The sequence below is a fragment of the Poecile atricapillus genome, chromosome Z (assembly GCF_030490865.1).
Source record: "Poecile atricapillus isolate bPoeAtr1 chromosome Z, bPoeAtr1.hap1, whole genome shotgun sequence".
NCBI lineage: Eukaryota > Metazoa > Chordata > Aves > Passeriformes > Paridae > Poecile > Poecile atricapillus.
In genome coordinates this window covers 22,311,611-22,326,306 of record NC_081289.1, presented here as the reverse complement: position 1 = coordinate 22,326,306, position 14,696 = coordinate 22,311,611, and the positions used below count along the sequence as shown (strand labels likewise).

The 14,696-nt window shown below is 44.0% G+C and overlaps 1 protein-coding gene across 4 annotated transcripts in view; it reads right to left on the bottom strand.

Moving 5' to 3' along the window:
- Positions 1-1,113, bottom strand: part of LOC131573362 (carbohydrate sulfotransferase 11) — a 157,749-nt gene extending 156,636 nt beyond the window's left edge. For 2 of the 4 annotated variants that reach the window (XM_058827259.1, XM_058827258.1), the window contains exon 1: positions 854-1,113. In XM_058827259.1, the coding sequence (XP_058683242.1) occupies positions 854-971 (118 nt within the window). In that variant the 5' untranslated portion in view covers positions 972-1,113. The remainder of the gene's footprint in view (positions 1-853) is intronic. The other 2 variants (XM_058827261.1, XM_058827260.1) reach the window with 1 other exon arrangement.
- Positions 1,114-14,696: the final 13,583 nt, after the last annotated feature.

Sequence of the window (14,696 nt, the reverse complement as noted above, 5' to 3'; positions counted from 1 at the left end):
ACAGCCCAATCCCACCTTTGTGTCAATCAGGAGCTGATCTACGTGGGACTTCTCTGGGAGCCAGCATCTGCTGCCCCCGGTACAGCTCCATCCCTAGGCTGAGGGAAAGCGAAAAGCTGAAGTCGGATTAGGTAGGTACCCGGGAGCATGGACCCGAGGTGATCCCTGCAGCCCTGCACGGCGCTCCGCAGCCTGCGTCCCTGCCCGTGCCCAGCCAGAGGCTCCACCCGGAGCTCCTCGGCCGCCCGAACACGGCGGGACCGGGCAGCAGCGCCGCGGGCAGGGATGGCCGGGGCCGGGCAGCCGCCCCCGCCGCTCCGGACAACTCGGGCGAGCCGGCGCGGAGCTGCCTTTGCTGCCCTTGCTCGGCCGCGGTGTCCCTGACGCTTCCGAAAACGAAGAGCTGAGAAGACGAAGGCCCGCGACCCCTGACGGGAGAGGGGACCTGGGGTCCCGCTCCCGGCGTGGGGGACCCGCGGGGACCGGGCAGCTCCCGGCGCCGCTCAGCCACGACGCGCTATCCAGAGGCTATCGCCTCCCGTCCCCCTCCACCAAACCCACGATATAAAGCGGAAAATAAAAAAAAATCTTAAGCAAACCAACTTTCCTCCCTCCCGGGCGAAGTTTCCTGCGGGGGGCGAGGCGACCTTCCCGTGGCCGCCGCGGGCGCTGCGCCCGCCGCCGCCGAGCCCCGCGCCTGCCGCAGCGGCGCCGGGAGCCGAGAGCCGGGGCCGGCGGCAGCCAGCGAGGGCTCCCGGGGCGCCCGCCACCTGCGCCGGTGGGGAGCGGGGCGGGCGCTGCCCTCCGCGGACCCGGTGGTGCCGGTGATGCCGGTGCGGTTGCGATGCCCTACCTGGGTGCAACATACTTTGGAAATAGAAGATGACGAGGATGAAGGAGCCCACGGAAGTGACCAGGACCATCCTGCACACCCGGTTCATCCTCATTACTTCCAGCACCGCCGGCTTCATGGCGTTGTCCGGCGGCGCAGAGAGGGCGGCGGAGCGCGCAGGGCTGGCGCTGGGAGCCGCTCCGCGCCCGCCCCGCGCCGAGGAGCCGCCGCCGGAGGATGCCCGGGCGCCCGCGCCCCGCGCCGGGGGGCGTTAATGCCGCGCTGGGCGTGACCACGCCGCGCGCCAGGCGGAGGGGCGCTCTGCGCGCGCGGGGGGGAGGCGGGCCAGGCGGGGAGCCGGGGCGGAGCGCGCCCCCCCCCTCGCCAAGGGCAGAGATGGTCCCGCCCGGCGGCGGCGGCGGGCGGGGACGAGCCGGGCGGCCCCGAGGGGCTTCGGGGCCGCGCCCCTGCCCCTCGGAGCCCCGGGGGCGTCCGGCGGCCGCCGTCCGAGCAGCCCCGCTGCCCGTGAACTTGACCACCTCTGGGTCCAGCAGCCGCCGGCGGGTAGGAGCATCCGCCCCTGCTTGGCTCTGCCCGCGCTTCGTTTGTGGAGAGAAATTCTCTCCCACTCAGTGGTGCCTGTCGCTCCGCTAACCCTAAATGCCTCCTTGCAGGTCTCCCATGGCTCCGCAGGTCATGTTACAGCCGGTCCTTGCAGCCGCGTTGTGCCGGTGTCGCGCTGTCCCGGCCGGGAGCTGTTCATTTTATCAGCGGTGCAAACACCAACTTCAGGCGCACGGAACCATCCCCAGGGCAAACAGTGCCACCTGGCCTGACAGAAATGAAAGGGGCTTCTTCTGTTTTCAAACCCGAGACTTTTAAGTTCTCTGAATTGACTAACAGTGCTCATTTGTCGGTGGAATCGAAAGGTCCTTGCCCCGCGGTCTGTCCGCCGAAGGTGGATCTACCTTTTGATAGTCGAGAGCAACAGCAGGCGATGAGCTACGAGCCCGTACGTGGCAGGAATGCAGAGGAGCTGCGAGCTACAGAACAAAAGGCCTCTGCCGTGCCCGAGCGTGCATCGCGTTTGGGACGGCTGCGGCTGCTGGGGAGCCGGGGGCTGCGGGCGGCTGCGGCTCAGCTGAGTCCCGAGCGAGGTTTCCCGACGCGGAACAGCTCCCGAACTGGGAGTATCCCCTTGCTCTGAACTACGCAGGTGTTGAAAAGTACAGTGCTGAATGGAAATGTCTTCTTAGCAATATACCATTCGTCTTTGTGCCGTGCTAACAGTTCTGTTTGTTCCCCTGATGCACCCAAATACCACTTTGCTATCAGTTTTCTTTTTGCTAAACTGAAAATCATTATACTGATGCTGATAGCATCTTCACGTGTAAAAGGATTTTTCTTCCCCTCGCGCTTCTCTCTGTTCTTCCGATGAGCTAGGGGGAGGGGGATCTTTAAAATGAAAACAGCCCGAAACAGTCTGAATCCAAAGCTGGGAAGCAAGTGGAGCAAAACATATTTTAAGCTAAAACAAACCCCCTCCCACTTCCACCCCCTCCTACCCTTGCCCCTGCCCCCCCCAAAAAGCCAAACCCCACGAACAAACAACCCCAAACAAAACAAACAAGCAAACAAAACCCCAGCCAACAAACCCAGAAGGTATGAGCGTTCATTCCCAGTTAATTGTGACAGAAACATGCAAAGTCATCAGAGTTTTCCATTTCCACTTTGCAAAAGCCAAAGATTTTTCCTCAAGGATAAACCAGTAATTAGATAGGCATTTGCTACAGAGTAGCTTATTTAGGTTTGGCCTGAAGTTCCTTTTATCAAAAACAGATTACATTGTTCATTAACAAAGATTTTACACAATATTTTGCTTACTTTCTCTAGATTTTCTCAATTTTTTTTCTTTCAGCAATTTTAATATGCAGTGACCATTTTCTAGTCTTCCTAATGTAAAGGAAGCTTTAAATTTATTTTTTGCTCTTAAGTCCAAACTGCAAACATGACAAAAAGGCACTCTATGAAAAGCACTAGACAAAGAGAAGCATTTCTATGTAATGCATCAAAGTGGCGGATCGTTAAGGCAGTCAGCAAAAGTCAACCAGAAGCAGAGCCTGGCATTTCAGCATCCTCTGTCAATACATGCACTGCAGTACACCAGCAATTGCAGTATTTTAACAGAAAGAACTGGACTGTCTCCAGGAGCCTGGATAAGACATCGAGGGAAAAAGCCTAGAACTCAATGCTCAGCCAAGTGACACAATAAGAGAAATGCTTTATGCTGTTAGAGAAGGTGGATGGTTTTTCAGTGTGGTTTAACAATAGTTACCCCTTTTAATTTTTCTTTTTTTTTTCTTTCCTTTTTCTTTATTTTTTTGTGAGAATCATCCTCCAATGGAACAATGGACAATTTTAAAGCATTAAGAAAAAAATCACCAGCTGTGTTGCCACTTACTTTTAAAAGCACATCATAAAGCAATAGCATCATTTTGGACATTGGTGATTATAAACTCAAAATCCACCCAAATACTTACAGCATCTCTGCAAATTTCCAACTATGACAGCCTTCCTGGTGAGTCAGGACAATGAAATGCAGCAGCCTACATTTGAGACAGCCAGTTTTTTGTTTTCCTACAGAAAAGAGCATAACTGAGGTAACATAAGGAAACACAGTTGTCTTTCCAGGTGGGTGCCAAGTTATAGAATAAGTACGTGAACAGCTCAAGCACTTCTAAAGTATGCTTCTGTCTGAGTGGAAACTTCAGCAGCTCCAGAGCAGCAGGGAGTCTGGGTAGTACTGTGGGTGTGATCACCTACCATTCCCATGATAATAACCAGCATTCAGTATCTCTGAATAAAAATAGTTCCATCATCCAAGAGATGTCTGGAAACAAAGACTTAAGAGATTAGGAACCAGATGCCAGTGACATCAAAAGAAGTACAGACAGTGTTTTGGGGATTATTTTGTATAATAAAAGGGCTTCACGAAAACAAACCCCCAACCAAACACAACTGCCCACATCACTGTTTATTGATAGGACTCCAAAAATAGCAAATCTGCAGTTGAAAACCAGCACAGATGTAAATACAGCATGTAGTAAATTCAAGGTGCAATTTATAAAAAAAAAAAGTCAAGAAGGCTGACATTGAATAGCATGTTGAAAGGTTAAACAGAATGCCATTAGAAAATAGAGGTATCTGTGAGAGACATATAGGGTCTGTGCAACTTTTCCTCTCTAAGGAAAGAATCTCAGACAAAAAGTTTTGTTTTATACTGATAAGCTTCATCCTTTAAAAATGGAAGGTGAATTTTTTACAGAATGTCTAATGTTGTTGAAGAAATACACACAAGCTTTAGTCATGAAAGCTGCCTTCAGATCTGAAAAAGAAACTGCAAATTTCAGACTCTGTCTAACCAGAGACCATTGTGACTCCAATCCCATCACAACCCTTAACCACCATAGGGTGAAGTCAGGTGGATGAGAAAATCTTCTGGATGCGTCTTCTGATTATATTGTGGGAATAGTTTTTAACTTCTCTGGCTGAAACAGCAGTATCATAAAGGGACCAGGTCTTGGGCTTTTTCCCCGCCAAGGAAAAAGCACATTGCTTTAATGATTCCAGACAGTCAGTGGACCTTTCATTTGACAAGCTGCTATAAAGTGTGCTGTCTGAAGGCAGGTAGTCAAATAAGTAACCATGTTAATAGTCAGGCACTCTCCCTACCTCAGCCTGGGGTTGCCTGACAGTCAAAAAGAATTTGGCAATGTTATTCCATTAACGTACAGTAATGTCTTTTAAGATACTGATTCTGAGCTCATTAAAAAAAAAACATGCGAGAATCTCCCTGACCCAGCCGATTCCAGCGGAATTAGGACAAAGCTCATTTCCCTACAAAGATTTCTCAGTCAGCAATTCACTGTCTGCATGAATAAAAGGCCACCCACCTCTAGGAAGCCATCATCATAGAGAACTGAAAGACAATCCTTTCTGGAGCTAAGCAGATATCTTGCCCCCTTCTTCTTCCCCCCAAATAAGACCCCTTCATGTACTGTGAAGCAACCAGGAGGAGCAATATATTATGTATTTCGAGATAAAATAGGACCTTCAATCTATACTTGATGTAAGACCACTGTGTTATTAATTGTAAAGTTCTTAGTAACAAGATTTGGAGGAGATAGGCATAGACGCAATTTTTTAAGCTTTGATTCAAAGGATGCAATTTCTAGAGGTGATGGATGTTTATACCTCTTCCCATTGCGATTAACAGCTGCTGTGGATCAAACCCAGTGGTCCAGCACTGTCCAGGACAGTATCACTGGCTTCAGAGGAAACATCACTTTGCCCTCCAACAGGTAGCAGTAGTCAAGTCTGCCAAAAAATCGGTGTTTGCTTGTGACATTTATTAGGCAGAGCTTGGCTTTTGTCCTGCAATGCAAATGACTTCATTTGGGGAACACCCTTCTGAAAGTCAAATCCAAGAAAAATTCCAATGCATCCTGTCACCACAGTTACAACCAGAGCAGCCAATACAAATTCCTGGGCAAAGCAGACATTAAAATATTTGCCAAGTTCCAGTGACGTTCAGTGCTCTTTTTTTTTTCACTGTGTGTATACTTCCTTTGCAGTTTTCCCCATTGCCAGTGAAGGACATTTTTTATGAAGTGAAATACTGGAGTAAAACTTAACATTTGTAAGGGCCAAAGCAGCTGCAAGACAAGCAGAATCCCCTTGTTGAGTTAGCTGCCTGTGTTAAAAGGAGACTTAAATGGACAAGTATTTTCCCCAGCAATGGCAGTGCACCCTTAAGTTGCGATGAAATTCAGATCTCTATCAATTGACCTTGAGGCATCATCTGAAGTGTGAATCAGAGTACAGAGAGGCTGAAATAAGAGGAAATAAGAGGAATTACTGCCTTTTTGTAGGGTTGCTCACACCAATTCTATTCTCAGACAGCAGGGATTACTCATGCTCTTCAGAACATATTGCTGGCATCCTGCTCTGCTGCTCATTAGACACAAGGGTGTCAGAATGAAGCCCAGTGGCCAGGAAGGCAGGATGTGGTGAGCAGAAACAGCACAGCATCAGAACAGTACAAATTGCAAATAATTTACAAAACACAAGCATGCTCCCTCCATTCACCTGGTAGCACTTTCCCAGCTAAAGTTCAAGCAAGCTGATTTCAGGAACAAATTGATTTGTCTCCAAAAGCTGGAGTGGCTTATATGCTACTTGTGGGAAAAATCCAGCTGAATAGGAATGAACACACAGACTTAAAAGAACCTCCAAAAACATCTTTGGAGAAGACATGAAGAAGATCCTAGAATAAATTATTACTGGAGGGACTGGCAACAAGGAAAGAACTGCCCCACCAAAAAAGAAAAAGGAAACTGGAAAACCAGTTATTCAGATTGTCAAGATTGAATTTTTTTTAAATAAAAATCCATAACTATCTTCTGCGTTTGGGGTTTTAAAAGAACTTTTACATGGTTGTTTGGCTCTTCTGAAACAGTCTCTAATTATTTCTGATGATAGAAATAAATTGCTGGTATTTCCTGTAACGCGTTTCTTTCAAAACTGTTCTTATTGTCTCTTCTAGGGTAGATCTACTGCCCCAACTCAATGTTCCATCCATTTGATCTCCAGCTGGTCAAATGTCAATACATGGGTAGTCAACAACACATTTACGTGACATGATTAATTTGCACTGTTTTAGACATCCATGCAGTGAGGTGAACCATGCCCTGAAAGTGCCCATGGACTGAAAAGCTCCTGGATGTCTGGCTCTGCTACAGACTCCTATATTGTACAGTTAAGTGAAAAAAAAATCCCAACAGAGCCTTCTAAATATTTTGTTTTTGAGGGAAATGCTGCCAAATCTCATCTTTTCTGTGCTCTAATGTTTGGCTTGTATCCTGTTATCTTCTTACCTCAATTACAGTCAAAAATGGGAGCCTCATTTTATATTGTACTTGACCATGTTAATTTCAGTAGAGGTTGTTTTAGGTCAATGATATGTCCTCTCTTTTCCTAGATTTTTTCTAACAAAAAGACCCGAAAGAAACCCGAAAAAAAAACCAAGTTCAAACTGCATACAAACATTTTTCTTTTTAAAATGTTTTCAAATAAAAGTATTAACCAATTTTCTGACAATCATAAGGAACTAAAATCTTGTATGAAAGTATGGAATTTTGAGATAGAGTTTTCTCTTTTCCTTTTATGCCAAAACTGAAGATAAACACATACCCTCTTTGGATACCTGGCATGTGTTCAGAAGACCATTTTAAGTCAACAGATGCTGGAAAAAATCTTTACTATTTTTCAGTAGTGAAATGAGTTCTATGCAATTTTTCATTCTAGTTTACATGTAGGACTACTATATGTTCACATATTTGAATTAATTGTGTGCTTAAATGTGTTGAACTATTTCCAAAATCAACAGCAAGTCAACAGCCTTAAGTGGAATGTTACATACCTCTTAAGTTGTTATGCTTTTCCTGTGTCTCATTCCTTTGACATTTGCACTAGGAGAAAAAAATCCACTGAAGCAGTAGAAGTATAGATGTGAAAAAGAGATCCAAGGTTGAAAGCAAGGTGGGTTTTGTGCCCAAAGGACAACTGCACTACTAAAAATCAACATACTGAAGAAGAGAGGCAGAAATGTATACTTACAAGTAGGATTTTTCTCAATCTACACTACAGTGACCTTAGGCTTGGGAAGTGCTATGAGGTGCTTAACTGAAAAGCACTATGGGGTTATAAGAAACAGTTTAGAAATGCATTTAAAAGAAAAGCATTTTCTAGAGCTAATTAAATGCTAGGTTTTTTTCTCTTTCACCCTCCCTTCTCAATTAAAAGGTGTGACTTCAGGGACTCTTTCTATTTAAAGGATGTCTAGGTGATTTTACAGGAGAGGGAACAGAGATAATAAATCACACAGCAGCTGTTGAAATAATATTATCCAACCTGCAAAGACATTTTTCCAAATCACTTCACACATCCATTGCTCCACAAGTGTCACATCTATGTAACGAGTTATTCCTTACCTTTGCCCTCTGGTGTGGCTCCCTGTTCTCACAAACAGCCCACACTGGAGTTACAATTCCAACTCTGCTTTGAAGTGTTTGCAAAGGAGAACACAACTTAGCACCAGCAAAGAGAATCTGTAAACCCTGTTGAGAGGTGACAATGGGAAACCATGGCTGAAACAGTGAAGTATACTTTGGTCTATGTGAGAGGAAAAGCTTGAGTTTACCACTAATTTAATTATATTAAGAAAAATTAACCCAGTTAGAAAGGTTACCCAGTTCTGGTAATTGGATACATCTTCCTTCTGCAGTCTAGAAGGCAAAAAGGGATATTTATGTCACCTTTCTTCAGAACAGAAAGTTAACAACAGAGCAACAGCAGCAGCTACAGTACATTTTCTCCATTCATTCTGATATGGTTTCAGATCTGATTTATGAAACATGAGCCATAATTCTATCACAGCTTATCTCTTCCTGAAGATGAGCTAGGATAACATATCCATATTGAGTCTATAACATCTGTCAAAGGCTGATGAGGAACAAATACCATTAAGCTGTCTGTCCAGCCCTGTACAGGAAGAAGAATGACCATTTGCTAAATATGATTCATCTTGGAAAAAAAAACCAACAATAACACAAAGCAGAACTGTTTTCTGGAGGCTTTATGGTGCCTTATTATTCTCTTGTAGTCAGTATTTAAGTAAAACAAATAGAGAATGCAAATGCATAGTTTGGACTGCAGAAGTTTATGTCTGATGACTTTCAAATCGTTCCCTTTCCACTGGTCTCAAAATCAAATAACGTTGCAAATGCATCCTGAAAGGCACATTGTTTTTCACAAAAAACCATATAGGTAACCCCAAAAAGAAAGTTTTCTGCCAATGCAACTGCAAACCATCTTCTTTCAATGTCACAAAACAGACTTGATATTACTTTATAAATAACAACTACTGGTAGAGATTTCATTTGAATCACAGCACTTCAAACTCAGGCTATTGAAAAGCAAACTGATCTACTGAGAAATTTGCCCTTTCTGCAAATGGTGCCATACAATTGTGCTGTTGGCATCACTAGGGAGAGTGAGATTTTTTTACAGGACATCAACTTGTGCCAGTTCATTTATAGCCAATTAGAAATAAACTAATATGGTGAGAAACAAAGACAGAACTAAAAAACAAACCAAAAAATACTCATAAAACCAACCAAACAAAAAACCCCCCAACCCTCCCAAAAATAAAAAAAAATAACCTCATCTTCATCCCAAATTCTATTCTCAGCTCACCCTCCTGACTCTTCTACCTCCCTCTCCCCCAAGCACAGGGTGATGGAGGAATTTGATTTGTGTTCAGTCCATGTAACAATTCTTCTCTGCCCATCATTTCTCGTCACGCTGTTCCCCTGCTTCAGCGCGGGGTCTTGCACAGTGGCTATCTGCTCTGATGTGAACCTCCATGGACTGCAGGAGGACAACCTGCCTCAGCACAGCCTTCTCCATGGGCTGTAGGGTGACCTCTGCTCCAGGGCTTGGAGCACCTCCTCCCTCTCTTTTTTCACTGACCTTGGTGCCTGCAGGGCTGTCGTTTTGTTGGGGTCTTTTGCCTCATTCTTCTCTCTCACAACTGCTACACAGCATGTTTTACCCTTCTTAAACACTTTTCCATCAAGGTGCCACCAGCCTCACCAATAGGCTCAGCTTTGGACAGCAGTGGGTCTGTTTTAGAGCCAGCTGTATCCAGCATGGGGCAAGCCCCTGGTCTCTTCTCACAGCCCTCCTGCTGCCAAAACCTGGACACGTAAGTCAAATACACTGAGGAAGTAGATATGATCTTCCTTTGTGTGTTTGGACTATAAACGTTTCTTCCCCTCCATTTTCCATATTATCACCAGTTTGTGAAGTAAAAAATTAAACAGACCTAGTTCAAACCACAGCATGCTCACCCACCATGTAACTGATGGGATTAAGGAGAAAAAACCCCAAACAACAAAACATCTGTGATTCATTCTAAGAAGAATATAAACCATGACCAGAAAGCACTTTAGAGAGGGGGATTTTAGCCGTGTGTGCACAGCTTGGATACACATTAACACTTTTACTGAAATGAGATTTGAGGCTTTACAGAACCAAACAGTAGTATTCTGTGCCACTGGCACAAACCCCTGGCTGGAGGGCCACACCATCCCTTCCTGCAGAAGTTCTCAGCAGTAGCAGTAGTGCTTCTGGTGTTCCTCAGGCTGGCTGCTCCCCTGCAGAGCTCCTCCCTCTGAAGTCCAACCCCAGGTTTCTTCCAGCCCTGAAGGCAGAGAGTCCTCCTTAAGGTGTACAAGCCATTTTGGTTAAAATGCACTCACAGGTCCTCAAGAGCAGGCAGCCAGCGCTGTATTTCTGAGGGCTGCTGATCTCAGAGGTTTTCATCCTCAGGGAGGAGGGAATATCCTGTAGCATGCTAGGAGACTGCCTTTCCTCTTTGGGCAGCAAGCAAGGGTACCGCGGCAAGCAAAGGCTTGTGACAGCACTTCACTGCACTTTGGGGAATACTGAGAGAAGCTCCCTTGTAAGAGGGTTTCCTCTCCCTTCCACAGAAGAGATTTCCCTAAAATACCTGCAACTTTGTTGCCTTGATTTGATGTTATATAACTCAGTAGTTTCGGACTGTCCAGAAGGTACAGAGCCGAGGGAAGAAAAAAAAAGACCAGGTATTTCTTTAATAACTAAGTTCAGTGGTAGAGCCCACCTTTAGCTTTATCTTTGCAGTTGTGCTTTTCATTTCCTTATTTATAAATTTATGTTAATTTTTGTAACTACCTCTATCTGTCACAATGCTAGCTGCAGGTGCCAGATCCACATGTATTAGAGCAAATATCAAGTAGCTTTGCAGTTAGGGCAGGGGAAAAATAAATCAAAACAAAATTCTCTCTCAAGGGACCCAATCATCCTGCCAGTTAACACACACCTGATGAAATGATCGTGCCTCAAATTAAGCCTTCTAATTTGTGTATAAAACTAGGTCACAAAGCTTATTTCCTCTCTCCTTCACAGCTCCTATATATGCTAGTGCACTATATTACACAGGAAAAAAATATGCTGAAAGGTAGAGCTTTGTACATGGCTCTTCAGGATATCTACATCATGTGTTAAAAGTACAGCTTGCAGCCAACATGAAAACCAAATCATAACAGAGGTGCTCTTTGAATCTGTTACTGTCATGCTCCTCACTAAACATAACACTATTGATGTGATAATATTCCCTCCTCCTTTTTTAAATTTAATTTTCCCACTCATATCACCAGCATCCAAAAAATCTTCAGGGCTATTTTCGCAAATGTTTCTCAGCCCTTTGAGTCATGCAGGCAGTTTCCAGACTGGAATTTGTAAGCTAACTTGGTCTTTGCCACCACTAGTTTGCAAAATGTCCATTACAATATGCAGTAGACACAGAAGATTTCTGTTTTCTTCCCCCTGTTTAAAAAAAAAAAAAAAAAAAAAAGGATTAAAAAAAATCTAAAAATATCTAAAGTAACCTGTATTTATTTAAAATGATTCTACTGTAAACTGGGAGGTAAAACATTTGTCACACATGCTGACAAAGCCCCACAGCCAAAGTCTCTTATTGCTCAAATATCCAGACAAACAACTGATGGTTTTATTCCTTCAACAGATGTTCCAGCTGCTCAGGTTAGCAGAATACACACTTCCATCACTGCCCAACAGCAGCAGACTCGAGCTCTTGAAAGTCACCATCTGACACCAGGAACAAAAGGTCAAACCATAGTCTAGACAGAAGCTGTAAACTGGGATGCTCAAAAGTCACCAGTCTGACAGACTGAAAAAAGAGCTAAGCAGGGCTTTTCTCAACAGATTATGTGCATGCTAGGTATCTTATCAAATGTATCTTGATCAGATTTTGACTCAAACTACAGTCTACATAACTTAATAGCTGTTTATGCATCCTAGCTTATCCATAAAGTAACACAGTTGTCTCTATTTTTCAGGATGGTACTCAATCATCTAATGTTGGAAAAGCAGATCCAAAAGTACAAGTCAAACACACTATAGACATATTTTTATGGAGATGGGATCAACTCAACTGAAGTTACTAGAAAACTTCCAGAGATTCATTTAACTTTAGGATTAAATTTACTTTTCTGTCTGGAAAAATCCCATTGAAAAGCCATGGCGGAACAGAGAACTAAACTATACAACTGTTGCACGTCCATTCTTTTTCTTTCACAACCCATCACAACACCTAGTGTTATCTCAAAATCAGGTAGTACAGGCACCCTAGCAAGATCCTTGGTACTTTTTATTTGACTTCTTCAGAGCCCAGATTCCACATCACCTGCTTTATAGCTCCCTCATAGAATAGTAATCTGAAGGTGATGAATGAAAAATGCAGCAAAACATGCAGGATTTACACTCAGCTTATGCCTCATTATGTTTCCAACTCACTAGGTTCTGCTGGTGTCATGGAGCACAGCTGAACACCTGCATTTTGCTACACAGCTCTAATATGCATACAGCTCCTGTGCCCCCTGCCTACCCTGATTTCCCCTGCTTTTGGCAATTAACACCAGGAGATTAACAATTGGCTCCAGGACAATTGACTCTGGAGGTAATTAGCCTCTTACAGGCACCTCACTAGCTGCCAATTTCATAGAGGTGAGAGGTGCAGGGGCTATTAATGAAATGCATCAGGAAGAAATAACTGAGCTGTCAGTTAGTGTTGGGCCTCATCCATAATTCTGCTCAAGAACAAATGCTGTAATTCCCCATCCCATGTGAATCACAGGAGGCTAAAGTGAAGTCACCTTAGATAGACAGCTTTATTTTGCCCAAAACAAGGGATTAATTAGATTCTCCCATTATGGTAACATCCATTTAAAATTTTCCCTATTTTATACAAATTAAGTGGTAGTGAAGTGAAAATACAAGGACATGGCTGTGCCAGTTGGAGTCATACCATTCCTGTCTGACTTCTAAAACACTGATTAGACACATCTCTCTGGCCAGTCTCATGTTGTGTATAAAAACAGATATCTCCACAGCTGGGTGCTGTTTGCAATGCTGTGGTCAGTTTGTAACCAAATCCAAAAATACATGAGCTGTTTCAGAAGCAGATGGTCTACTTGAGCCACTTAAACAGCAACAAAAAATGTGAGTTTTTCGGGTTTTGTTTTTTGGTTATTTTTACTATTTTTAGTATGTTATAAGCTCAGTTCAGCAATCCTTAACTATTTAAAACCTTATTTATATTGGTAAGAGGTGTGGGGGTATATATCCTTTGAGAATAAAGAAGATGGCTTCCAGGCTTTTACTGTTCAAAGAACATGGAAATACACTTCATTCAGCAAATCCTCATGTTATAAAAACAGGTAATGTATAAGGAACACAATGCTGCCACAGCTGTATATCAGAAGTTTCTCAGAAGAAAATCTATGAAAGGAATTAGATGTTTTAACTCCACAGGGGAATCTTCCTATTCTCAGGAGACAGAGATGCTCAAGACTGAAAAGGAATAGAGTGCTGAGCCATCCTCAGAGAGTCCTGAAGAAGAGGCTGGCATCTTGCATCTTGTCCCTTTCTATGAGTTTGTTCGTGGCCATGACCACTGGAGACCCCACAGTGAAGTTGTTGCCCTTTGTAGCCCTCAAAGGGGGACTCCAGGAGCAGACCAGGTTCCCTTTGTTGAACTCAGAGAACAACTCCCTCCTCTGCCTTTCCATATTATCCGTGTTTAGGTTCCTCTCTGTACAGAGTCCTGGACCTGCTGACTAACCAAGTAGGGGAGGAAGGTCACCATGGACTGAATTAAGAGCAAGATCTGCCAGAGGGATTCCTACAAGCAGGACCAAATGGTGTAAAGAATCTAAACCACCTTTACAAAGAGCATTAGCAATTCTGGTTTTTCCCGCTAGCTGCAGCACAAGGGGCAGCAGGATGGTCTGGCTGAAAGACTTCCCTTGTGCAGCAAGCAAAATTGGCAGAATTTTAACATTTTGAACACACATTGCAGAAGAGGATGCACGGTTAAGGCTGTACTTATTTATCCTATGCTTGAGTCTGTTTCCAGGAGTTCATTGCCTGCATTTTCACTTTCTCTCTCCCATTTTAAAAACATCTCTTAGCTTCTATAATTCTCCTTCAAAAGATATTTTCCTGTTAACAAATTAAAACTGGTGCTCTGGAGGCCAACAAAAAGCAGTCTCTTAGTACAGGTGGGCTTTTTAAAAGGTACTGAGTGTTTTACTTGAGAATTGCAGAGGGAGAAACAGTCACATAAAAATTAAATTACACCTATTTGATACCAGTCATCATTTTATTGCACATAAAACCCAAAAAGCAAAACATTTAAACTCTTCTGTATTTTCAAGTCTAGTAAAATATTGTACTTAGCATAAAATATATTCTCAACCAAAATATTAATATTCCAGTTATCCTAGACAGAAGGCAAATAAGTGTCAGTTTAATGTCTCCCATTTTAGTTTAAAACCTGTCAGCTACAAGAGAAGGAGGTGAAGTCAGAATGCCTGTGTGCATGTTGGGCTGGATCTTCTCCGAAGATCACAAGCAAGGGATGTACCTGAGACTGGTACCTGACCAGGACAGAGAAAAGAAGTGAAACCACAGTGCCAGTGCCCTCAGATGGAGCTGAATTGCCTGCACAACAGAGGGAATACAGCTGCTCTCCATAGCTTGATTTCTCTTCCATGGTATTGCCTGCAAAATGGACATTGGGGAACACAGTAGAGGGTGGAATTAATCCCCTCCAGGAAGGTGTTTGGGAGGCCTCCTCCATTTTTGACAGAGGTATTTCAGCTAGGAACATATCCAC